At 41.5% G+C, this 26,581-nt stretch overlaps 1 protein-coding gene and 2 long non-coding RNA genes across 3 annotated transcripts; 2 read left to right on the top strand and 1 right to left on the bottom strand.

Moving 5' to 3' along the window:
• Positions 1 to 1,654: 1,654 nt before the first annotated feature.
• LOC131226815 (uncharacterized) lies at positions 1,655 to 3,495 on the bottom strand. The gene is made up of 4 exons (XM_058222541.1): positions 3,424 to 3,495; positions 3,037 to 3,270; positions 2,481 to 2,715; positions 1,655 to 2,388 (listed from the first exon to the last, which is right to left on the bottom strand). The coding sequence occupies exons 1-4, from the start codon at positions 3,493 to 3,495 to the stop codon at positions 1,655 to 1,657; spliced, it is 1,275 nt and encodes a 424-aa protein (XP_058078524.1).
• A 16,935-nt stretch (positions 3,496 to 20,430) lies between these two features.
• Positions 20,431 to 21,495, top strand: LOC131229963 (uncharacterized). The gene is made up of 3 exons (XR_009163701.1): positions 20,431 to 20,926; positions 21,043 to 21,177; positions 21,384 to 21,495. It is a non-coding gene; the product is annotated as an uncharacterized LOC131229963 (long non-coding RNA).
• A 2,622-nt stretch (positions 21,496 to 24,117) lies between these two features.
• LOC131229952 (uncharacterized) lies at positions 24,118 to 26,025 on the top strand. The gene is made up of 5 exons (XR_009163691.1): positions 24,118 to 24,231; positions 24,729 to 25,066; positions 25,348 to 25,426; positions 25,653 to 25,760; positions 25,959 to 26,025. It is a non-coding gene; the product is annotated as an uncharacterized LOC131229952 (long non-coding RNA).
• The last annotated feature ends 556 nt before the right edge of the window (positions 26,026 to 26,581 follow it).

The raw sequence follows: 26,581 nt of genomic DNA, 5'->3' as shown, positions 1-26,581 counted from the left end.
ACATGTGGGTCATCCCAAATTACTGGGCCTCCATTAGAGGATTTCTCTTCTTCTTAGAATACCTGTCTACATGCTAGACCTTGACCCTCCTTAGGATGGAGGATTCCATAATTTTCGAAGGTAGCCCACTTACATTCGTGACCCATATGCATCATCCGTATGAAATGATTGCATTGTGTGGTGGTCATTGAGGATGGAGTTTCTCCCCTCGTGCACATGGTGTGCCTGCGACTAGTGCATGATTTGTGTGTGACTCATGCATTAACATCACATTTCATGATGATATCGCCCTTGATTCATTAGGGCCTTACCTCTACAGGGACGTTCGTGGATAGCCGTATGTGTAGACACCAGAAATATTATTTGAACATGCCGAGTGCATAGGATGCACATGGGTGAAATTCTCAAAACTTCCATGATACCAAGGATCTGCTCCAACGCTGTGACCAGGTGGAATATATGAGTGCACGAAGGCCTTATACCATTAGGCCGCGACTCCCATTGTCATGTAGTCAGTTGGATAGGGGTGTGGCCTTACCTGCTTGGTGTGAGGAGGTATTGCTAGGCTGAGTCTGACCAGCTCATAAATGGGTCCGCTACCTTCAGGCCTTGTTAGTGATTGGTCATCCATAGGCGGGTAGTGAGGTCTCTTACGCTCATTTGACTGTGTTGGGTCTATAAATCGATAGTCATTCAGCAGTGTAATGGACCCCGGTGATTTCCTTATGATTGAAAATATACTTGACATTTGATTTGGTTATGAGAACTGGCATTACTTGCATCGCATTAGCATTGGCTGTGTAAGCCCCTTCATGCATTGCCTTGGTATGGCATCCAGTACTCATTGCATGGTATTCATGATAAGCCTTAGTAAGGCTAGTGATATTCTCATTGAACATGTTCTTTCATTCTACCTCCTAGTATTCTTTTGTGCACCTTTGACACACACTTTCACAACCCTCTAAGCTTCTATAAGCTTATGCACGATTGATGCATGCAGGTGATCCTAGACAGGCATCGTAAAGGCAGTGCGTGGAGTAGAGTTGAGCTTGAGGACTCCAGTGTTGCTGATTTCTCTCTCTTTTTCAATTATCCAATGTATGTCTTTTTGGGCCTGATATAAACTTGTAAAAGTTCAAATTCTCAGATATACTTACTGTGATCTTGGGTATGCTCGTATTGGAATGATTATACTATTATGAAAATCCTTCTTGTAGGATCCGAAGATAGGAACCTGCCTCAGGAGCCGAGAATGGGGTACTACGGAGGCTGTTGCGGCCAGAACCGGCCATTGGGTTCCTTGTGAGTCCAGTTACCGAGTCTGAGGCGTGACAAACTCCTAGGTGGGTGAAGGTGCCAGCCGAGCCGTAAATACCAAGAGATCTCTCAATCTCCCTCACTCTACTGGAAGAGAGGTAACAGGCGTGGTAAAAACAACTTTTAGACTGATTAATCTTCTGACCGGAAGCAGCTTGGTATTCGGAAAGGAATTTTGCCGTGGCTGTAGTAGAAGATTTGCCTCCATTTAGAAAAAGAACCGTGTCGTCCGCATAAAGAAGGTGGGTGGCTTGTTGACAACGCCGCTTTAGCTTAAAAGGGGCACATCGACCTGTGGACACTAAATTAGAGAAGCCTCTGCTGAGGACTTCTGCAGCTAAAATAAAGAGGCTAGGGGATATTGGGTCCCCCTTTCACAGCCCTCTTGACGATTTGAAAAACCAACACCTTCCCCATTGATTAAAACCGTGAACCAAACATTGTTCCAACATTTCTCAACCATCCTTATCCAAGCAGTATTAAAACTGAAACGATTCAACACATTATTGAGAAACCCCCATTCAATCCTATCATAAGATTTCTCCATATCTAGCTTAAGAATAATATTCCCCCCATGAACTTTATGGCCGATATCTCGAAAGATCTCCTGGCCCAACGCGATACTTTCAGCAATAGATCTTCCTCGCACAAAAGCCCCTTGTTCCTGCGAGATCAATTTTAGTAGCAATAGAGCAAGCCTGCTGGCAATGACCTTGGTGAAGATTTTGTAAACAAAGTTATAAAGACTAATTGGCCAAAAATTTGAGAACTTTTTCGGGGGAGTTACTTTTGGAATCAGGCAGATTAGCGTAGTGGTAAAAACCCTCGGTAGAGTACCTCCTTGAAAAAGGCGGGTGATAGCTTTGAGAATGTCAAAACCGACAATATCCCAACTCCCCGCAAAGAACGCTCCCAAAAACCCATTTGGGCCAGGCACCCCATCTTTTGGGATAGACATAACTGCGTCTTTAACTTCGATCATGGAAAGAATGTGCATTAAGAAGGCATTGTCAGTTGCTGTTAGAAGTTGAGGAATGCCGTCAAGCAAATGGTCCGAATGAGCTTGATGATCTGAAAGAAAAAGCCTGGAGAAGTATTCCACTGCTGCTTCCTTAATTTTTACAGGATCCGAGGTAAGTCGCTAGAATCAAGTTGAATTTCACCAATTCCTGCTCTCTTGGATCTCTCCATGGCTTGAAGATGGAAGAAACGGGTGTTACGGTCACCTTCTAACAACCAGTTATTCCGAGCTTTTTGTTTCCAGTAAATATCCTCTATTAGTTCCATGCTTGCCAAGTGACGCCTTGCGTTGAAGAGAGAGGAGGGAGTGATCTGGACTGACCCATCTTGAGCCTGGCATTCCAGGGTAGAAAGGTTATCTTTCGCGGCCTTAAGTTGCTGGAAAATATTGCCAAAGACATTTTTAATCCAGTCCTTAAGGCAGTTCTTTAGTTTCCTGATTTTCAACATTAAATTGATCATCGGTTGGTCAGATAAATCCTCCGCCCAAGCGTCATTAACTACCTAATTGTACCATTGATGGAGCAGCCACATCCCTTGAAAACAAAAAGGTCTTGTGACTGGGAGGGTGGATCTGGGAACTGCCAGCAACAAAGTTGAGTGATCGGAGTTGACACGCGGCATGTATTCGACATGAAACCGGGGAAAACAAGAAAGCCAGTCTGCGCTGTGCAAGATTCTATCCTGCCTGGCCCAAACACAAGCATTGCCAGCCTGATTATTACACCAAGTATAGTTGTTGCCCGAGTAGCCTGCATCCAGAAGGGCTGCATTGTTCATAGCTTCAGCGAACTCCGAAGTACTGTCTTGATCGTAGTTTCTACTTCCTCTCCTTTCAGTGATAGAAAGTACTACATTGAAATCGCTACCAATGGCCCACGGGCCCGAGATACTACTCGCTATAGTGGACAAATCTCTCCACAGAATTCTTCGCTGCAATTTAGAACATTTAGCATACACTATGGAAAGAAAATAATTTAACGGGGAGTTGTTAACTGTAACAAAACAGGTAATCATTTGGGAGGAGGATTGTAAAACCGAAATAGATAGAAAGGAGCTATAGAAGAACAAGATTTTACCCCCAACCTCCGCGTTGGAGATGGAAGAGTGGAAACCAAGCTTCAAGCCCACAAGGACTCTTTTATCCTCCCTTGCCATTGGTTCCAGGATCGCTATCCACCAGGGATTGTGGATACAAATCAGCCTACGCACAGTTCTTAACGTCATGGAATTGGCCATGCCTCTAGCGTTCCAAATGATGGCTTTATCCATCAGTCACAATGCCCGAGTTGAATGCCCTCCTTTTAAGCCTTCGGAGTCTCCCATTCCATTCCCTCACAATCTCCATATTTGTGCTCATTGAGATTCTTCTTCTTCCTGGTCTTTTTCTGCCCTTGGTTGGAACCTTCCACGAATCTGGCAAAATTCTGGTACATTGGGCTATGGTCCGCGAGATTTGATCCTCCCCCATATAGGGAAAGGGGTCATTCTCAGAGTTCTAATCATCACTGGATACATCAGCTAGAGATGACCCTTGTGGAAAGAGGTCTCTACCAGCATCCTCTACTGAAGCCTAATCGCCCTACAGTTTAGGGAGGTCAACCATCAGAACTAGAGATTGAACATCTGTTTGGGGTATATGATCCTTTGGTAGAGCCTGGCAGGATGCTGGATTCGGTTGATGACTGTGACTGCACAGATTGTGATGCGTTGTTCTCCTCCTTGGGTTTATAGGGGAGTTTCCTGCCGATCTGGACAAGAAAGGAGGGGGCCTGTCCACCATGAGATCCACGAGCATCTCTCTACTTCTGTTCAAGTGGTCCGAGGAAGAGTTCGACTTGTTGACATTGATAGTCTCTGCTCTGGATTCTACTTGATCTGCAAGCTCCTGGAGTTCCTCAAATGACATTGGAGAGGGTTCGTCAGGATTCGGAGTGAGCAGCCCACTAGTAGCTAGACCAGGAAGGATGTCGAGAGGGATGTATGACATGGCTTTGGTTGGGTCAATAATAGAGTTCAGGTGGGTATCAAGATTTGGTAGTTGTGGGTGAATTGGGAAAGGTTCTGATGTTGGAGAAGGGTTGATAAGAGGAACATGGGATTGGACAACTGCTATAACCAGATTGTGATTAGGACTAATAGGGGAATGGTGGGTGAGGAGTGGTGTTGTGTGGGGAGGCACCTCCTGAGGAGGGGAGGGGGGGTTGGGAATCTGCTCAATGGTACGTTGGGGGTTGTAAAGGTGGAGGGAACTCCCACTGGGGCAAAAGCACAAACAGGAGCTGGGCGAGGGAGAGTAGCAGCATCCTCCCTGAATGTGGCTTCAACCCATCCTCTAGTCGATCCAAATTCTCTGTGATCAACCTTAGCCAAAGCATTCCTTCTTGACATAGTGAAACCATCTTCCAAGGAACCAAAGATAGGGTAGGAAATACCGTTGACTGATAGAGTTCTTGCAACTGATATATCCAAACCAGCTTGGGGCCTGATCTGAACCCGAGCAAATCCTTAGAATGTCCCATTAGTTGCCACGGAATCGATCCGAATGACCTCTCCAAATGTCCTGGCGAGCCAATGAATGGCATCAGGGTACCAAGCATGGGCCAGGATTCCCACCAATTGAATCCATTTACCGTTGAACAGAGCAGTCTCTAGTGGGTTCCACACCTCCACCCTAGATAGCTTCATTTGGTGGTGTAGGTCATACTCCATCAAAAAACTTGCCATTTCCTCCTTTGAGTGAAATCTAATGAGGAACTTGTGAGGTGATATTTTGGTGAAATCCACCTGGGAGGCTAAGGGTTTGGAAGATCGAAAAGTGTCGAAGAGATGCAAGATAGAGATGGACTCCTTAGCCGTTGTAGCGACCAAAGCAGTGGACAATGCATCTTGCAGTTTTGCCATTTCATTGGGGTCAGCCGTCACCAAGAACCGGTCAGCCATAGCCAGTCTATTTGGTTGTTGCAAAATGTTACAGTGAACATGGGATTGGGTTTGAGCTTTTGGATGAGAAACTACCTTCTAAAGATAAGATATCTTTGATGAGGGTGCGAGCTCTGCTTGCAATGTCTGGATGGCATCTGGAGACTGAGAGCCTTTAACCCCTTTTTTTGGATTTTGGCGTACGCTATGGAAACAATCCTCCCATTTATCCTTGTTTCATTGAGGCATCTTATAACATTTAGGGCGTCTTGCTCATAGAGGAATCAGACAAAGCTGAAACCCCTAGATCTATTTGAGATCCTATCCCTCGATATAGTTGCTTCTGATATCTTACCGTACCACCCAAAAATCTTTTGAAGGTCTTCTGCGGTGGTGTTGAACGTTAGGTTTCCAATGAAAATGGAGAGATTTGGGGGTGGAGGGGCTCGAGAAGCAACGATTTGCAAAGGATGCTCATTTTCTTCCATCACAGTCTATCTCACAATCACAGTGGACTAAACAGTGTTTACAAAGTGCCATGAAAGGGTAATGAGGATTTCCCGCGCTAATCAGGACAACCCTTTAGTTTCCGGAAGTGGATTAGAGCGCGGTTTCAGTCATGAACCAACCTTTTTTTTTCAAAGTGAATATATTCATTTCACCAAAAGAACTTTACACGAACTGGACAGAATTCGGGCACCCCTCCTAGAAACGGTAGGGACGCCTATCATATGACTAAGCACCTACCTAGACAAAACAACAGAAGCCCTAGGACCTTTTTCTAATGGACCCCAGCCTTGTTTTATCTTACATGATTAGCTCCCTGACCTAAATCGGAAGATCAGTCAGTCCGCAATAAATATATTTCCCTTGAGAGCCGCTACCAATGTGAGCCAAGCTATCCGCTAGAGCATTCTCCTCCCTCGGGATATGATGAAAGAAGAACAACCCTCTATTCATAAGAGCGCCAATTCTCGTTAACCATTGCTTCCAAATCCAACTTGGGTGTGAGCTACCCCTAAGGAGATCAATCACAAATATCAAGTTTGACTCTACCTCCACCCTAAAAAGCCCCAGGCTCAGGCAAATGTAGAACCCGTTCTAAACTGCTTGCAATTCCACTCTATTTCTTGTTCCAACCTTGAACCCCACTGAGAACGTAAAAATAAGGTTCCCATAGGAGTCTTTACAAATCCCTCCTCCACCTGATGACCCCAGGTTACCTCATGCCGAACCATCTGAATTAAACTTTGCCCAACCCACCTATGGTTTTTTCCACCTCACCACCTCAAACTCTCTGTGGGGAATGTGCCCCACTCGAAAAAATAGAGGCTAGCAACCAGTTAACCAGAGCGACCGTTGCAGCACTTGATTCAGCCTTGCCGCCCAGCTTCATGGAATTCTTGGCCCTCCAGATCTCCAAGAGAATCAGGCTAGGAACACTCTTTCTAGGGACAATGTCATTTCCTCCAGGATCAACGATCCACCACTACTTCAACCAAGCTTCCACCGAGTGGGTCAGCAAAGCAGGGACCCGAACCTGTCCCTAAAATGATTCCGGACACTAGTAGCCAACACACCATGGAGGAAAAGATGGTTGAGAGTTTCCACCTCCAGACTGCGGGCTGCCTCTTCCTCATAACAGACGCACTTAGAAGCCAAATTCACACCTCTGCTTTGAACTCTCACCTCTACCGCGACTGCACATTGCAGTAACCTCCAAACAAAGATACCAATCTTTGGTGGGAGCTTCCCTTGCCAAACACCCTTTGCCCAACTACTACGTTGAACCCTAGACCTGCAAAGGTCCCAAGCAAACTTCACCATGAACTGACCAGGAGGGTCAAGGGGCCAAAAGCATTGGTCACTTCATCTGACCTTGCAAAACCTCATGTGTTGCGGCAGAAAGGAGAAGGTAGATGATGGAGGAAGATGACCATCCTTACCTAGCATGTCCCTCACTCTCAACCCACGGAGAGAATCAGGGATCAGCGCATCTTCCTGGAGGATCAGTGGCCTTAGACCAGACCAATTATCCTCCCACATACTTTGATCCCCATTGTCTACCATCCAATGAATGTTCTCCTCAAGCAAAGGGAAAAGAGCTTTAATGCTTTTCCAAATAGGGGAGGTGATAGGCGACGCCCGATCTTTGCTTGCTGGGAGAAAGTCTAGAGGGTGTTTCGCCCTCATCAGCACTGCCCACTGGCTGATCCCCTTCCCAAATTTGGCTTCCCAAGCCAGCTTCAACCTGAGGACTTTTATAACATCCTTCAAAGCTCCAATCCCTAGGCCACCCTCACTATTCAGCTTGCAGACATTCTTATAGCTGAGCCAATGCAGTTTTTGCTTTCCACCAGTTGAACCCCATAGGAAATTGGAGAACCTCCTCTCCATCTCTTCTATCACACCAATAGGGATTTCAGACACAGTGAGGACATGAATTGGGATGCTCCCCAGGACGTGCTTAATCAATGTCACTCTCCCTACTTACGACAAAAACCTCGCGTTCCACCCATTAATTCTGCTTTGTATCTTGTCTTACAAGAGGAGAAAGTCGGCTTTCTTAAGTCTACCTGACTTAATTGGAACTCCTAAGTATCTCATCCTAGCCTTAGCTCTAGGAAACCCCAATAAGTGCTTAATGGCTTTGACTCTACTAGCAGGGATTTTATCTAAACAAAAGAAGGAGCTCTTGATGAAGTTAATTTTCTGACCTGACGCATTTTGGAATGAACAGAGGAAGGATATCGCCCCCTGGATTGACGCTCACCCCCTGTTAAGAAATAGAAGAGTGTCATCTATAGACAACAAGTGTGAGATAATCAAGAATCCCTGCTTGAGTTGGAACGGCTGATAGGACCCTCCCCTCCACGAGATGCTTGAACCCTCTACTCAAGGCTTCCGTAGCAAGGATGAATAGGCATGGCAACAACATGTCACCCTAGCAAAGGCCCCTTGATGACTTAAAATATCATGTCACCTCCCCATTCACCAAGATTGAGAACCAACTGTTGTTCCAATAATTTTCGATCAAGCTAATCCATCCGTTGCTGTCCCCAAACTTGTTCAGAACCAACTTTAGTGTAACGCCCCAAAAGTCGGGGGTCAAGCAAAGCTCAACTCCTAAGTTTCGACGCATCACTTATGCAACATAGATAATGATGATTAAATGTTGTCCATATTAGTACACTTAAACATGAGTGGGATTATACTAAATCAGTATATCATACTCCGGAGTTAATGTAATTTGGCAAGCGAAAGACTGAAATATATGCATTTAATTATGAAAACGTTTCACAAATTTTGGAGTATGAGTATGGAACCGAGCTAAATATATACATGTGTTGTTTCTAACCATATAAAATGCGGGAAGTAAATGTGTTCAACTAAACAAGCATCCTAGTAGTCCCTGCGCATCGGTATGAGATCTACATAGATCCTCCCGATAGTTGAACGTAAGAGAATCCTTCCTCCTCACCTACGAAGTCTAACTCTGCTGTATAGACCACGTCATCACTTGCATCTAAACTAGAGTCTGGGTAGTGTTTTAAAACACTATCCCATGTGGGAATGAGTAGTTAATTCAATGGAAGTATAAAGCAAAGGTTAACATGTTATCAATTCAGTCAAGCAGTAATGATAAAGCAGTACAATAATCAGGTCCTAATTACTCTTGTTAATACAATAATGGTATGTGATAATGATGTATGCCCTCACCTGCACTCCCTCTACGACATCATCTCATGATCGCGCATGCAACCCTTCCACTGTGCTCAACTCCAATGCCAAAGGCACATGCAATGCAGTGCATGTACGTGATTAGCCAAGTTCTTAATTAGGTTTATCCAAACAGCAAGTTCGTGAATCTAAGGTACCTCCCTTTATATCATTAACCCAAGCAATGATCCATCTAGGGTTGTCAATCTTAGTTAATCACATACGATGGGCAAGTTCGTGAGTTTATACTAGTGGTGCTACGGGAGGCTCGTCACCTCATCGTAGGCTTAATTCATACTCAAGGTCACACAACCAACGCCCTACTAACTGGTAATCAATTTTCGAAGGCTCTTCACCAACCCGACTGGGGACCACAGCCAGGCTGCACCGGGGTAGGCCTGTTTTATACTTATGGTCACTACAGGAAGGCACGTCACCTTAACGTAGTCCTAGTATATACTCGAGGTCACTATGAGAGGTTCGTCACATGATCGTAGGCCGATAGCTCGAATACAGTGTCCCATACCACCGTATTCAGCTCATGAGTTTGGGTTGCTCACTGGTCACTACGGGGAGGCTCGTTACCCCATCGTATACCGACAACTCAACCACAATGTCCCATACCACTATGCCCGGCTCATGAGTCTTAGCGGATCGAGGTACTATGATTGAAACGGGTCTTTATATTGGTAAGGGGTACCTTAGGTTCAAGTAGTAGTGTTCATACATGGTGAACATACAATAGGCCAATCAGGTTATTCAACAAGTTCGATTGGTATGAGTGCATGCTAATTCAATTGATGTAGAGTGCATAAGTACCCCGTGTGACCTAGCCACCGCCGACAATCCTGACAATCCTTATGCGACCTGGATTCGTCGAACTTTCCAAATGTGGCGCGACTAGTTTTCGTCGAACTTTCCAAATGTGGCGCAACTAGTTAGGCCACTCAATTGGGAACCATTACCGATTGCCTGGACTAAAAAGTAGTCCCAATCATATTCAAAGATAACATGTGGATACACCTGAGAATCATATAAGCATTTAATGAACATTTCAAAAATAAATCCCATTCGAGCATTTTGACAAACACATTGAACATGTAATCATCTATATGTATTTCATCCATAAATCACGTAGCAGTAATTTAGATTACATGTAGGAGACTATAGGTATTGATAAGGTAATTGAGAATCCTATCTTAACACCCTCATTAAATATAATTCAACAAGAAATTTCTCATTCAGACATTTTAGCAAACACTTAGACCACACATTTCAACATACATGAACTAAAATAGTTTTCACATATATTATGGCAAATCCTTTCACAAAGGAGTTGTCATACGTACAACAAACTGTATTCTAGCTTAATAGTCATAGCAAGCAAGAATCATAATTTCAATTTCATTAAACATTTCAACAAATACCTGAAATGCATTATATAATCACATAGTTCACACACATGTATAGTTTATCAAATACATCGTACTTAAGATCATATAGCAGAAATCAAGTCAAACATAAATCATTGCTAACATTAAAAGCCTTGAAAACCATAACCTAAACATTTATAGTCCACACCTTCCGCCGGTAAACCCGTACCGAGTTGAGTTTGAACACTACATCTTTGTCTACGACACAACGGCTACCTGAATCACAAAATAGGTTAGATATTTCATTGATTCATCTACTTGGATACCTAAAACAAATTAGGGTTAGGATTTTTTACCCATAAATGGATTTGGATTCATCGGTGTAGCAACACGGGAGAAGGGATTCAGCCCGTAGAGTGGCAAGAACGAATCCTGGCATCAAACCACAACTCTCTCTCACTTTCCCTTACTTTCTCTTTCTCTTTTCTCTTTTCTCTCTCTTAGGGTTAGGAAATTCGTATGGAATGAGAGAGGGGTGGGTTAAGGTCCTTATATAAGCCCAGAACTGACCCAAATGGCCCCAACGCCATGATATACTTAGGTTATAGCCAAAGGGCATTTATTTCGGGCCAACGAAGCTTATCTGGGGGTCCATTACCTGCACGCGATCAGGGAAAAGTTCCCTGACAATAGATCTAAGCCAGGATAAGATTTTGATCCAATCGGATTTGTGAATCAACCGTGGGGGACCAGTTTCAGTTCAACGGTTATCATTGCTTGATTAGGGCCACAAGTACATTGACCTGTGTAGGGAAATTTCCCTGATCTAAGGGTGTAATTGGGTCAGAATCTAACGGTTTGAAACCTTAAATTTGGCACACAAGCGAATGGCCCAAATCACTTAAATCTGAGTTCATTTTCTAAAGATATTCGCGTTTCTCACACACTTCACACTGGGCTCAAGTTGTATGTTTCTGGATACTAGTTGGGCTCGATTCCCATGATGGTTGTCAAGCCCAATAAAACAGTTATAACTGTATAGTTTCATGGTTGTCGGACTTTCGACGCGTGGTCCAAGTCCAATACGGAGTTTCACTGTGCTCCCGAGAGCAACTGGGTTTTGAGATTAATCCTAGATTTTTAGGTAATGTTGGGTTATCGATTCTAATGCTTTTGAATCTTGCAGTTCGTATAGAAAGTGGTTCGATTCAAATCCATCAATTATTTAGTTTAGTACTTAATTAAATTCCTCCCTAATTACGATAGAATAAGGTCCTAGGGTAGTTCTCTGATCCTTTTTGGCACTTTTAGTTCGTATATTATTTTAATTATTTTTTTAACAGTTCTTCATCAAGTCTACTTCATCTTTACCACATTTCATTAGATTTTGTGTTATAGAAAAATTCTAAAAATTCTGGAAACAGCAGCTATCCAAACCAATAATTTTTGGATAGTTGTCACAACAACCTCTATTTAACTATGTTAAAATTTTTATTATATTTATTACTTATTTTTATATTAAACTTAACTTATCAAGCTTCAATCTATCTTTTGAATCACTTAAATCGGAGTTATATTGAGGGAGATATGACTTTTCGAAATCAGATGAAAAAACTATAGAAAATGGTAAAAAACAGGCTACCCAGCCCGTTGGACCACGAGGCCTTGCCATCATGGCGATGCCATCACCACTTGTTATCTTATCTGGTGGTGGTTTCACCACCCGATATTTGAAATGGGTGTATTTTTCAATCCAGAATGAGTTACATGACATGCAATATATGATTTTGGGGTAGGAGAAGCTGCTCTATCCAATTAACCTATTTATTTTATGAGATTCCACAAGGTTAATGGTCAAAAACTTATTTTGTTTATTTATTTACTATTTATAATAAATTTTGGTTTAAGTATTGTTATTCATCACTTAAACTTTAGGATTCGTGTATAATATGAAAGTACTTAGAAAAATTTGAACAATAAGGTGGTAAAAGGTGAGATTTTGAAGGAAACGGGTTAAAAATGAATTTTAGACTTTAGGATTGAGTTCTGAGAAGTTAATAAGTTGTTATGATCGACTCATTATCTAAGGACGTCTATCTCCAAGTTGGTAAAAATCTGAGATGTTACATTTCGGAACTTCCAGTTTACCCTGTCGCAGGCCTTCTGCATATCAATCTTAAGCACTATGTTGCCCCCCCTCAACTTTTCTATTGATCTCCCTAAGCATTTCTTGTACAAGAACAATATTCTCCGCTTTGGAGCGGCCTCGAGTGAACGCTCCCTAGTCAGCTAAAATAATGTTAGGCAACACATTTCTTAGGTTGGTCGCGAGGATCTTAGAAAAGATCTTATAAATGCAATTACATAGGTTGATAGGCCTGTAGTCAATGAAGGAAGACACGGCCATGGACTTTGGGATTAGGCAGATAAGCGAGGAAGTGAAGGCTCTTGGGAGAGCACCACCTTCAAATAAAAACACTATTGCCCTGTGAAGATCCTGACCAGTCGCGAGGATCTTAGAAAAGATCTTATAAATGCAATTACATAGGTTGATAGGCCTGTAGTCAATGAAGGAAGACACGGCCATGGAGGGATGGCGGGGCTAGCAGAACCTCATTATCAAGAAAGGAGATCAGGTGAGGGATGGGAGATAGAAGCTTTAGATCTAGAGAGGAACTTTCCTCCCTAAAATTCCCTTCAAAGAAGTTGAATGCTTCCTCTTTAATTGATTGGTGGTCTGAGATGACGTTTCCCCCATCTGCTACAATCGAACTGATTTCCGTTCTCCTAATCCTATCTTGCGCCGATGCATGAAAGAATTTTGTGTTTCTATCCCCTTCATGTAACCAGGAATTCCTGACCTTTTGTTTATAGTAGACCTCCTCCATTAGTTTCACCCTAGCCAAATGCTACCTCGCTAATGAGAGATCATTGGAGAGGTCCAATCCCTATGAAACTTGCATCACACATTCTATTTCTTCCACTAGACTTCTCTGCCAATCTGACCTACTGAAAGATGTTCCCAAAAACCTCCAAATTCCATATTTTTAAGGCCCTTTTAACATTCCTCAGCTTCATTTGAAAATTCAGCATAGGCTGCATGGAGGGTTGGCCCTCCCAGGCCACGTTAACGACCTGCTGGAAGGAGTCGTGGAAGGTCCACATCCTTTAGAATCTAAAAGGAGTTGCCACTATTGGAGATTACCTCGAGAAAAGAGGGGAGGGATCAAAACTCACCCTTGGCAGGTGCTCCACTCTGAAGCGCTGAAAGATGTTGGCCCAGTCTCCATTGATTAAGACTCTATACAGCCTCGCCCACGATTTAGCATTACCAGCCTGATTATTACTCCAGGTAATCCTATAACCCGAGAAGCCCGCATCAAGGATCACTGCATTAACAATTACATCTGCAAATTGTACCAAGCTTGGGTCCACACCTCTTCTTCTCCCCAATCTTTTTTAACTCTTCTATTACTGCATTAAAATCACCGCAGACCACCCACGGACACTGCAGCGTTCTGCTGATAACTGCCATTTCTCCCCACAGCAGTCTCCTATCCACTCTATAATAACTCATATTTGAAATTCCTAAACTATAACTTATTAATAAAATCAACACCACCAACATTTGCTAATAATAAATCAACTTAATCAGCCTATTTAAACCTTTAATCCAACTGATCTTCAACCAAAGACAAATAATTAACTTGTTAAGACAAACTGATGGTACAGATTTCACCGATCATCATGTGGGCCCCATTTTTCTATCCATGCCTGCACACAGACCTGTGTACACCCATTGTACATGGGACCGGGTATCGAGTCGAACAAGGTCTGACCTCATAAAGATTAGATAGTTGGGAATTCTCCCATCCTTCCCGCCATAAATGAGTTCAAATGAACTTGTCTGTTCGTTAACCTGAGATGACCCTCCATCAGGCACCATATTGGAAATCTAAACAGTCCATCTTCGACAGATGATCCCACCATTCATAACCATACTCGATTTGCACGTGGCGATACACATGCACGTGCATGATCACCCACTCCAGACAGCGTGGCACTAAGAGCTCCCTCCGGATATAGAAATCCACATCGCCATTGCCCGCTAGTAGATCTATTTGCCAGGACGTTTAAGACCTTGCCCACGCATCAGGCCAATCCTAATCACACCTACGGTTTTTGAAAATAGCTCCCTATTTAGCAAAGAGTGGAAGGAATAATTTTCGCTTATGGTAGGTGAGATCTCAACCCTTCCCTACCATCTGGAAGCTTCTCTTAAGCCATCCAAGACGTCGAGATTAGGGATGCTCGAAAATCTCGTAGCATAATGAGATTTTGACGAGATGCTGTTGTAGCACGTATCGTCCCAACTTTAATAAAAATATTAAGGTCATACATCCCTGTTCATCATTGAAAGGGACCCATGAACCTTTTGGACGTCATCCGGACCGTCTAAACGTCCCAAATCATTAGATCACTCGGTCAGTGTGAAAACACCATGGTTGAAGAGTCATCTTCTCCAATCTGACCAAAAGAACAACCTTCTTAAAAACTAACTCTTTCACTCATCCAATAATGTGTGGCCTACCCCACCAAAACACATCAAGAATAACTATCTGGATCCATGAAACGGTTAAATCAGAGTTTAGAAGCCCTCAAACCAGGTTCCTCTATCCTTCTCCGCTAATGATACAACTAATCCCACGATTAGGCGTGAAAATCTATAGAAGCTGATAAAGGCTATAAATAGCCTGATTTTTAAGGCGAAGTTCGAGGTAAAGTGAGAAAGGAAAGAGAAAAATAGATAAAGAGAGAGAGAGAGAAAACTAGCCGCTGAAATGAGTTGTGGGCTGCCGCCGCAACTCGACTCAGTCCCTGTAGAAGACGATTCAGAACCAGGTTCTGACCCATTTTGTTGTAGAGGAGTAGGTAGTTTGGAGGAGAAGGAAGCTTGGAAGAAAAGAAGCTACTAGCATATCCCGGTCCGAACTAACTGAGTTAGCACCGCACCAACTCGCCGCTTGAGACATGCCCTATTCTCGCCAATAGGTAATGCCCGCCATCACCACACTTTCATCTTCTCTAAAATTTTAAACTCCACTCCCTAACTGGGTTGCTAATCACAAACTTGGCCTGATAAGCAGACCCGAACTCTATCCAGACCCATCGATCACCATCGTTAACAGCAAAAGCAGTGTGTCATGTTCGTATCGGGTCGATGCAACCACCCTACGTCCGCTCGTCGGTCAGCTCCCACCGTATTTATTGGTTGTAGATCAGAAAGGTCCAACCTACCCATAAACATCCTCAATCAACATGCTATGCAGGTAACAGGTTGCTATCCAAACCGAGATTTGACTTTAAGCTATTAACAAGTCATTTGCTTGTGAATTTAACCAAACTCGGTATTACAAGGTGAAGCTTTGATTTAGCAAAATCGGTCCAAATCTACTCTACATCACCAATTGTACCAAACGCTACTTAGGTATAAGACTCAACTTGGCTGCCTACATTTAGAAACTCTCTCAACTCAGTCGAGAGTTAACTGACCCAGGTCCCTAATCAGGTTGAAATCTAAACTAACCTTGGCTAAGTATTAGGGGTCATTGCTAGAGATCTAAAGTGCTGCTACAGATCCAAGGACCAATAACCAGTTACTTTAACAGGTAGCTTTTCCCAAACTCTAAACTCAACTAGCTTGTTGGGTAGCAATTCCAACCGAGACAACCCAGTAGTGACTCACTGATATCTTGTAACATTCTATCCAGGTACTACCTGCAATTGCTTACCTTGAAGGACACTCCTTCTTTCAACAAGTCCAAACAAGTGAGTAGAAGTTAAGGTTTATATAACTATTAGGCTATAGGTGAGTTGGGATTTGAAGTCTAAACACATACTTACTTTAATTTTAGTATCGTTACACTCACCTCATAAGAACATTCCAAATCAGAGAAAATATCCACTCAAGGTGAGGAATATCCCACATCACTTCTTTCATTCACTAATTTCCATGTTAGCTTAAAACTCAAATGTAAAGAATCTTAGAGAATTATAAGTATTAACTTCATTCCTCTTATTTCTAGTTTGTCTTGATATTCATGAAGTAACTCTTATTAATCCCTATTGCTCAAATTCTATATTTACTAGCCATGTGTATAGAATGTTGTCTTATAATTTTCATGCTACATTTATGATTTTTTGTCTATGGTTACATCTCTACTAGTCATGATGTGAAATAGAAATTTTCATACTAATTTATCTACAAATTGTATAGTGAAGAATTGCCTTCATTATCTTCTACAATCTTTAATTTCCAATTTAGTTGACTCTAATATATGGGTGGATCTTAGAATATGGTGAATAAGAATTAGTTTCTAAGTAGTGAAGGAAGTAATGCTTTGAATCCTATCATTCATATTAATACTGATTTTCCATGGGACTAAAATTACTCGTCACCTCTACGTTATAGATATATTTCTAACGGCATGACATGAGCCTTACAAATCTCACTTCATTTTATATTATGAGTGCTATAAAGAATATATATGGGATGTCTCTTTTATAAGGAATATAGAAGGGGCTTTTAGATAATTTAAATGATATAACTCCACTTAAGATTTATATGTCACTTTGGTGAGCCCTCTTTTGAGTTTAAAGAAATTATAGAGATCCATGTTGAATTCATGGTTGGATGTTTAAGCTTTGCTAAGAACCATCAGATTTGATTATGATTATAATCTGAAGAGCATTCTTGTCAAATCCAAGGAAGGTATATGAAAACCATGGTTCATAACATCCATGCATGACATGTGAGTTTTTCCGAGTGCTTGATGTAAGCCACATTCTTCTACATTTGCTAAGAGTTCCACTACTTAAATTAAATCCTCAGAATATGTGCATTTGCTACACTATGGGCTGCTCACCCTTTACATAAGGCTTTTCCAGGTTATTAGAACCTCCTCGGGTGTATCTTGAATATTTTTCCAGGAGATTATATAACCTTGGGCGCACTTACCTACATGGCCTTTTCCAAGTAGCCAATCTACTGCGGGTGGCCTTTTCTTTTGACGGCTAGATGTGCATCCCCAGATCTGTGGCTTAAGTATACATTCTTACCTCCATGCATATGTACATTATTTTTCTTTATGAAATAGATATGTTGGTTTAAACAACATTGGAATCATTTGATATGCATGAATCTGTGTGGGAAATTCCCACTGAGTTTTCACTCATCCAATTGTGTGGTTGCACAAAATAAATGCAGTTTTGATGGCAGATGGAGACCCCTATGATGGGACACCAGGGATAGTTGAGAAGGAGTTCGGCAAGGAGGACCTCTATGCCGATGCAGTTGAGCCGTTGGAGCTCAATTAATATCTTAGGATTTACTTGCTTTCGTATTTCAAACTTTATTTCTTGCTTACAATTTTGAGGATTGTAATTAAAATCCCTTGCTGAGGAATTTCCTTTAGTTTTCATTCACGTATATTGAACTCCCTTGATTTTGCACTTGTTAGTTTATTCAGTAGTTATCTTTCATGACTGTTTGGAGATTTGCTACTTATTAGATGCATGTTAGTTCACTTTATGACATAACCCTTGGGGTTTTCGTAATCGAGCGACCATCCTCGGGTTATGAGAACCAGGGTATTACACACTCTCCCGCAGCTTGCATACGCAATATACATGAGGATTGGTGGAAGATTGACCTGTAGAGAAATATTCGAGGAAATCATTTGGTTAGAAGATGAGAGAACCGTGACATCGAACTGGTTTTCAAAGAAAACCTATATTTTTCTTCCTTTTGCCACTTTGGATAAGGAGGAGTGGAAACCGAGTTTAAGGCCAATTCCCACATGGAGATCCTCCCTAATCATCGGCTCTAGGATAGCCGTAATCTAGGGGTTGAATCGCCTGATTAGTCTCACAGCCGTCCTAACAGTTAGTTGTGATTTTGACTGTCAATCTGATGGAATCTCATTATATATGATTTTGGGGCAGGATAAACTACTTTAGCCAACCAACCTTGCTACGCCAGGTTACCCATGCCAGATTTATGAGATTCCATCAAATTGACAGTCGAAAGTCCTTTTTTATTTCATTTTTACTATTTATAGTAAGTTTTAGTTCCATCATAACTCTTGATCCTTTGAGCTTAAGGAGTCATGCCCAACATGAAAAGGGGTTAGAGAATTAGGAGAATAACATGGTTAGGCCAAATTGGACACTACTATTTTTGGCCAAAAACCATGAAGTCTAGTAGGAATCATGACCGTCTGTAACTAATAAGTTTATTATTTATAGTAAGTCACATTTTTTTAGGGATTTTGACTTAGAGTTTGATTCTGAAACTTCTTTCTAGGTTTGATATTGTTATGCGTAAAACTAGATGACCCAAAAACGAGAATCTGATGAAACAACAACGCAAACAACTCAGATGAGAAATCGGGTGAGAGCTCGACCTCGACTACTAAGTACGACCTCTGTAACTAACCTGAGCACCAATCATAAGCGATGGCCTTAGTCGCTTATCTAACATTTCACTGTCACGACCAAGGAACGATTATAAGTAATGACCTAACCCTGATTAGAGGCCCTAGAGCTTGGCCTTGACCATAATCGACAATTAAGCTCGGCCTACAAGACCTCGGTCAATACGACTTAGAGGTCGGCATCAGCCATTGATTTTGATTTCCTAGGATGCCGACCACCAGGAGATATCTCCTTCCTATACGGGTAGGATTACCTCCACAAGATCTTCGCCAAGAATCATGTCAAGGATAACGCCATTTACCCATGAGAAGATCCTTTATATGACACGCACCTACATAACAGACTCATTACCATATATTGAAGAGGTCTTAAAAGGCTATAAATAAGGTCCCTACCTACGGTAGAAGGTATGCATTATTACTCTAATTCGACTAGACCCAGAGTGTGCTTATTCTTACTTAGGCATCGGGGGGTCATGGCTACAACTAGGGCCCCCATTATTGCTTGGTTTTGCAGGTACGTGACGGTCTAGCATGTACGACTAGATCTTAGCATCAATAGTTTGGCGCCGTCCGTGGGAACGATAGTGAAGCCATTCTGAATTCGCTTGTCATATCTCCATTTGCCCTACAATGGCTAAAGGGAGGAAGAAGACCTTGGGCACCATTGCTGCAAAAACCCCTGTACCAGAAGAGTAGCCTGTGGATCTCTAGAATCCACCCTTACAACATCATACCGACTATCCTACTGTGATGGTCGCGCAAAGGTATCGCAATCAGGGAGGTCAGCTGGTCTCCTTGAAAAACCAGGTTGAGGCCCTAACCGGCAAAATAAACCGCATAATGTAAATACTGGAGAGGCAAAACCCGCTTCCACTACCAAAAAATTGAGTAAAGGCTACGGACCTTAGAAGCTTTTAACTACGGATATAAACCGTAGCTAATTTGCTACAGTTTTAATCCGTAGCTAAAATCTACTTAATTTGTAGCTAAAACATACATTCCACCACCTTCTTATTAGAGATTGATGGTGCTTAAGGGGCTCCATGCGGCCCATTGGAATATATGTATTTTATCTAAGCCGCCCCTAAATTCTGATATATAATGTCAGTGGATGAGCCCAAAAAGTAGGTAGATTAAAAGTCTAAGTGGACCACACCATAAGAAATAATAAAAAATAAATTTCTATCGTTAATATTTTATGTGGTCCGATTACGGCTTCGATCTAACCCATTTTTTGGATCAACCCTTAAAATGGTCTTTTAAAATGAATGGACGGAGTAGATAAATAACATTAATCACGGTGGGCCCCACAAGAGCTAAGATTAAGGACTTAGAAGTGTCGTCCGTCAACCACAAAAAAAAATCCCGCGCGCGACCCAAATCTCTCTCTCGCACGCCTGCCCCTCTCCCAAAACCCACTCTCTCACGCCCGTGCCTCTCCCAAAACCCAATCCCTCTCTCTCGGGCCCCCTGTTTCCCAACCTCTCTCTCTCGCTAGGGTTTTCAAAACCCCCTTTCGCTGCAAACTCCTCGTTGATATGTGATCACACCATGTGCTAGGGTTTTCGAAACCCCTTTCATCCTATCCTCGTCAGCACCTCGTCTCCTCCACTAGCCGCAGCCCCTGTGACCACAAATTTCGTCCGCAGCCACCGTCCCTGCTCCACCAGCGTCGCCACCTCCACCGATCGACGCCAACATTTGCCCCATCGAGAGCTCGATTCGGAGTTTTAGCTGATTTTTCTTATTTCAAATAAAGGGTTTTCTGTTTTAGAATATCTTTTCTTTTTCCCTTTTCATATTATATAATTTTTTTTTTTACTTTTAGCCATTTTTCCCCGTTCGATTCGATGGGGATGGTGATTTTTTGATGAAGTTGAAAATTTCTGTGTGGTTGTTATATATGATGGGGAATCTAGCCTGTGCAGAGTGCACATGGTAGTTATCCTGTTCCCCTAGTGGGCCCTGCCGCCAAGCTGCAGCCATGGGATGCTCCTACTGATCCGTAATGGGAGGGTGTAAGAGAATGTTGTCAGCTGAGGACATTGGAAGGGAAAACGCTCAACCCATTTCCAGGTTTTGGTTTCACCCTGTCCGGAGAAGCCAGAAACATGAGATTTCTCTTCTAATTTCTAATTCTCATTTGTTTTTACCTTTCTCATGATGATTTTTTTTTTCGCTGTGGAACATAGGTGACTGGACTACTACCTGATGTAGTTGGTACTACTTGCAATCAACATCTTGAGAAAGTACTTGGAACAGATCATGCAAGCATTCTACGTGTTCCATTCAGAATGGAGAAGGGAATTCTCCAGACTTATATGGAGGTTAATCATTAATTAGAAATCTTAGTTTTGTCTGTTTAATCTGATCTTTTATAGAAATCAAGCTTCACATTTGATATGCAGGCCCCAATCTGCATTTGAAAAGAATGTTGAGGTTATATTCATAAATGCTTCTAATCAAACTTGCTGAAATTACAATACCAATTAAAAGTAGCAAGGAATCTAGCTAATCTCTAATCAATATGCAGTTTGCTGGTAATGAGAATGGCATCACTGCATTTCAGATGGAAGGTCAAGACAAATCAAATCAACAGAACTCAGTTTTTTCAGGAGATGCTTTGTTTCTTGTCCATTGGAAAGACGGGTTTTTAAATGTCAAGTTTTTTGTCATGTTGATTCAGGTTTTTTGTCATCTTGATTCAAGTTTTTAATTTTAATTTTAATTTTATTTTGTTGTTGAAGCATGTATGTTTCTATTGTCACTTATATACAGGTTTCTATTGCCACTTGTATGTTTCTATTGCCACTTGTATGTTTCTATTGCCACTTGTTTAATCTTGCAAGTAAAGGTTCTAATGATTTGGTAGTGGGCCTAGCCTCTAAAGGAATCTGCCAATCAGCCCTTTGGATTAGGACTTCTTTTCCCTAATCTTTTCTTTGATTTAGTTGCTTTTGTTGCTTGCTCCAAAAAAAAAAAAAAAAAAGTCGTGTCAATCTGCAATGCATGTATTAGGTGAAATGCTCTGTCTATCAATGATGAGTTTTTTAAAAGGCTGGTGGGTCTAGTTAGTAGAAAGGTGCCATAGAGAACCACCTATTGCTTAGAGAAGCCAGCCTTTTGTCTCCTGGTCTATTCATCATGCGAGTCCCATCCTAGGGGAAAATATCTGTGTACCTACATGTTTGTAATGGTCTAGTAATAGTGTTATAACCTGAGTAGTTTTCTGCTAACACACATGGGCCTTTCCTACTGTCTAATATGCTTTTAAAGTTTTGCATTAACATGTGTCTCAACCATGAATGATGAATGCTCTCAGTCTAGTTGGTCTCTCTCTTTTGACACAGTAGTATAGAACTTCGACAGCTGCAGCAGCTACACTGACCATTATTTTGAGAGAAAAAATGTGCAAGTTGTCATATTACAAAACATGGCATAGTGTTTACTCTTATAATCATCTTATAATAGAATTAGCGAATGGAATTTGTCAATTTCTTTCCCATAATGTGACTTGTTTTTTGTTCATGTTACAACGTTTACCTAATCTAAACCTATCATTGGGTAGGTTCTCTAGTCTCTACCTTGGATGGGCCATGTCCCAAAATCATTTCATTGGAATTTTGGGGAAGAAAGTGGATGGTTATCAGAAGTCAACTGAAGTTAATTTGACTTCCCATTTTCACCCTTCAAAATCCTTTAATCTAAGGATTACATTGTCCAGTTGGCCACAGGATATGGTATATGGCCCATCCCATGTGCTAGTTATGTGTATTCTTTTCTCGCTTTATGGGCTTTATAATAAATTGTTGTTTCCTCTTTTAAAAAAAGGCATTGGATTGAACCCTGGATCACTCACACACACCACACCGTCTGTCTGCTCATCTAACTAGCGGGAGATATCTAACACACTACATTTTGTTTTTGGTTGGATGTTTCCTTTAGCCATTCTTGAGGCTTGATTTATTACACATGCTATTTTTTGAGTGCAGGTATCTTGTTCCTGCTGACTTAACTGTGGGGCAATTTGTTTAGTTGATTCGAAAGAGTATGAATCTAACCCATGAGAAGGCCATTTTCTTCTTTGTGAAGAATATTTTGCCACCCACTGGTAAGGAATTTGAGACAAATTTCATTACTTCCATGATGCTCCATTTGGATGCACCCAGTGTATTGGATTAGGATCAGATTAGGAAACATTCACATAATGTTTAAATATTGGATAGACCGTAAAATGATCTGGCAAAATGGATGGACGAAGTGGTATAAATCCATACATCACAGTGGGCTCCACAGAGCCCCTGCCTGGACCAAGTCTATCTAGGCAGGGGCTGGATGCAATCCATTTCCACCTCCAGGGGCCCGGTCTCAGATTATACGTCCCAAAACTCTCCAGCATTGGAGGATTGAAGCTGTTCAACTTTTGGCCTCTTTATTGTTGAATTTCCCAATGACAACAAATTGTAGGAATGACCCAGTGGATCTTGGGTCCGGAATCGGATTACTAACTATACAGATGAAATATATGATCCTGGACCTTAGGATATGGCTGAAACATGTGCAGGGGAAATGATACTTCGAGCTGACAGGCCCAGCATGGAAAGGCCATTTGCAGGCCAAATGGAAGGGTTGAGATTTCTCCATAAGGGAGTATTCAAGGAATGGATGCGGAATGCGTCCCACCCCAGCTGACAACATACGGGCAGATCTGTGGGGGCCACTGTGACCTATCTGTTTATTCAAGCTGCACATCCCTTTTCTCATATCATTTTAAGGTATGAGATTAAAAATAGGCAGATCCAAGCAGACATTAGCATGCTACTTAGAGAACATTGACATTATGGCTGGTAATGGGGTGGGCCAGAGCTAGGCAAAATTGATATTTTGAATAGGCCTGGCCTGTCTATTTCAAAATCCAACGCTGAACCAGCCCCAGGCCTGCCCATTGCCAGGCCTAGTTGATATTTAGAGGAAAAGACTCAGTTTTCTCTTCTCTCTTATGAGTTGGGTGGTTTTGTTTGTTGTTTCACAAATTAGAAACAAAAGAATGCATCTATGATCCTCCTTTTTATCTATTGGATCTTATCTTGATTCAACTATTTTAATTATGATTTTCTCTGTGTTAAGTATTGTAAGGAGACATTTTATGATGTTTCCCTTTTTTGTTGATCTTTATCACTGACTAGAGGACAAGACTGCCTTTCTTATCTGCTTTCTGTTATACATATATATGCATATTTATATTGTTTATTCTTTATGATTTGTAGCTTCGCCATTTCTGTGATGCGTGGTCAAATTTAGCTAGTGCATATATGAGGAAAGGAAGGCTTAATGAGGCAGCTCGGTGTTGTCACCAGGCTCTTGCATTGAACCCTCGCTTGGTGAATCCTTGTTTTGTTTTATCATTTAGTTTCCTTCTTTTGTTGTAGATGCATTGAAATTACTATTTGCAGATCTTCCCCTTATTGGCAGGTTGATGCTCATAGCAACCTTGGTAATCTGATGAAGGCACAAAGGCTTAGCACAAGAAGTAAGTCACAGTGGATTCGATACATTATTTTCATTGGATGTTCTTAAAGACTCGAAATTGCGCTGATTAGAAGCTCATAACCATCTGTCCATCGCTTGTTTTGAAATGTTGAGAAAAGGTTAGAAAAACCTGTTTTAACAGTAATTTTTCGAGACATGGGTCCCACTTGCAACTTAGACTGAGGAACTATAGGGTATTTTATTTAATGGATTTTTTTGGATGCTTATTACAAAAAAAGGACCTCATGAAGCAGTGTTTTGGGTCTTACTCTCACTTGTCATTTGTCATTTGTCCATCTTATATCAATTTTTACTTCATGAATAACCTCAAATAGTTTCTTTTTTGCAGTTTGTCAGAAAATGCATATGTTCTTGTGGTAGTGGTATTGAAGAAAATGCATATATTCTGTAGGCATTAAGCTCCCTTGTTGCTTCACTACTTGAGAAAGAAAAGGATCTTCAACTTCTCTCTGACTGGTCCAATTCCTCCTGCTTTGGGTAATTTGACCATGCTTAAAATTTTGTATTTTTTTTATAAATCAGATTTCAGGTACAATTCCTACAGAATTATGGAATCTCAAGAATTTGGTTGAGTTGATGTTGCAACGAAACAATCTGACTGGTCTGATTCCTCATGCTTCGAGTAATTTGAGAAACCTTACATTGTTGTTGGTCTGATTCCTCCAGGTAAGCTTGCAACAGTAATTTGTTTATAACTGCAGGTATTTGTGTGGCTTTTTGGATTATTAATAAAATTCCATCATTTAAAAAAATGACACAACTCTATAAATATCTAGGATGATTATAGCTGAAATGAGGATGTTCAGATAGATTAGGGGCAAGATGAGGAGTTTGTTCCTTGTAGGATTTTACAGCTGTGTAAAACTTCCAACTCTCATGGTGGATGTGGCTACCATATGCTAGTTGTTGTCATTTATGCTCCTATTGATTCTTGATTCACTTTGTAGTTATTCTGCTTTTGAAGAAGTTCTCCCACATGCTCCAACATTGATGACTGATGTGTTTGGCAATTATGTTATTTAAAAGGTATGATTTTTCTAGAAAAACAATCATTGGTTTCCTTCCATTTTTTTTTTCTTTTCCCCGTAAAGATACCTTCAATTCTTTTTCCCCTGCTCATCTGCCCTCCTTTATCTTTTTTTAAAAGGCTGTAGGCTGGTGATCTGGTAGTCTCTATATTCATTCTCATGTTGGTTGTATGAACTCGTTCGCCTATGATATAAAAATGCTCGGTTATTGTTTGTCTTTGCAGTTTTTTGATCATGGAAGCCCTGAGCAGAGAAAAGAACTAGCAAATCAGCTTGCTGGCCACATTCAACCTTGGAGCCTTCAGATGTATGGGTGCCGGGTAATTCAAAAGGTATTATTATGGGTCATTTGTTGGGTGGGGCTTGGCATGTACCGTTTTCTTCTTTATACAGACAAATAGTTCTTGGCAGCCGGCTTTCGGACTGTCCTATATACTACTCAACATTGATCAATGCACACACTGTATACTAGACAACTCAATATTTATGAGGATACCAACGACTAATTCTGAATCAATTTGAATTTTCAGGGCCCTACACAATTTAATCTGGCTAATCCACGCTTACACATGTTGCCCTTTTTAATGGAAGGTATGTGCTTGATTTTATTTTTATTATTATTTTAGTTGTTGTGGGATGCAAATATGCGCTGCTTGAATTCATGATGGGAGCTGATTACTTGGGTTTTACCAACCAAAGGGTAGGTGTTAATGCAGATGGACAACAATATGTGTCTTGTCAAGAATGCACATGTGTAGTTCATCAAACAATACATTATGTGATATCGTGTGCATGATATCTATGTTGTAATTTTCCTCATGTATTTTGCTTAAAATCCATGTTTATGCATGACTCTCATGCATTGACATGGATTTGGGCCAAAAAAGATTGAAATGGAAAATTTGAGAAAACAGGGGAGATTTTCTTTTATAAAGTAAGTATTCGAGCAGACCCGGATGTGCGTCGGAGCTATCCGGATAAGCGGGGGTCCCTGGAAGGTGGGAACCGCCGTTATGACCATGATGAAGCTGTCCATTTCCTATGGACAGCATTGGAGGGGCCTGGCCATTTGGATAGGCCGTGTTTATGTATTTGATCGAAATTAATGGAGCAGACCCGGATGTGCGTCGGAGCTATTCGGAAGAGCGGGGTT

The sequence above is a fragment of the Magnolia sinica genome, chromosome 2 (assembly GCF_029962835.1).
Source record: "Magnolia sinica isolate HGM2019 chromosome 2, MsV1, whole genome shotgun sequence".
NCBI lineage: Eukaryota > Viridiplantae > Streptophyta > Magnoliopsida > Magnoliales > Magnoliaceae > Magnolia > Magnolia sinica.
Note: the sequence above shows the minus strand (reverse complement) of the source record. Positions and strands in the feature narration are given on the sequence as shown.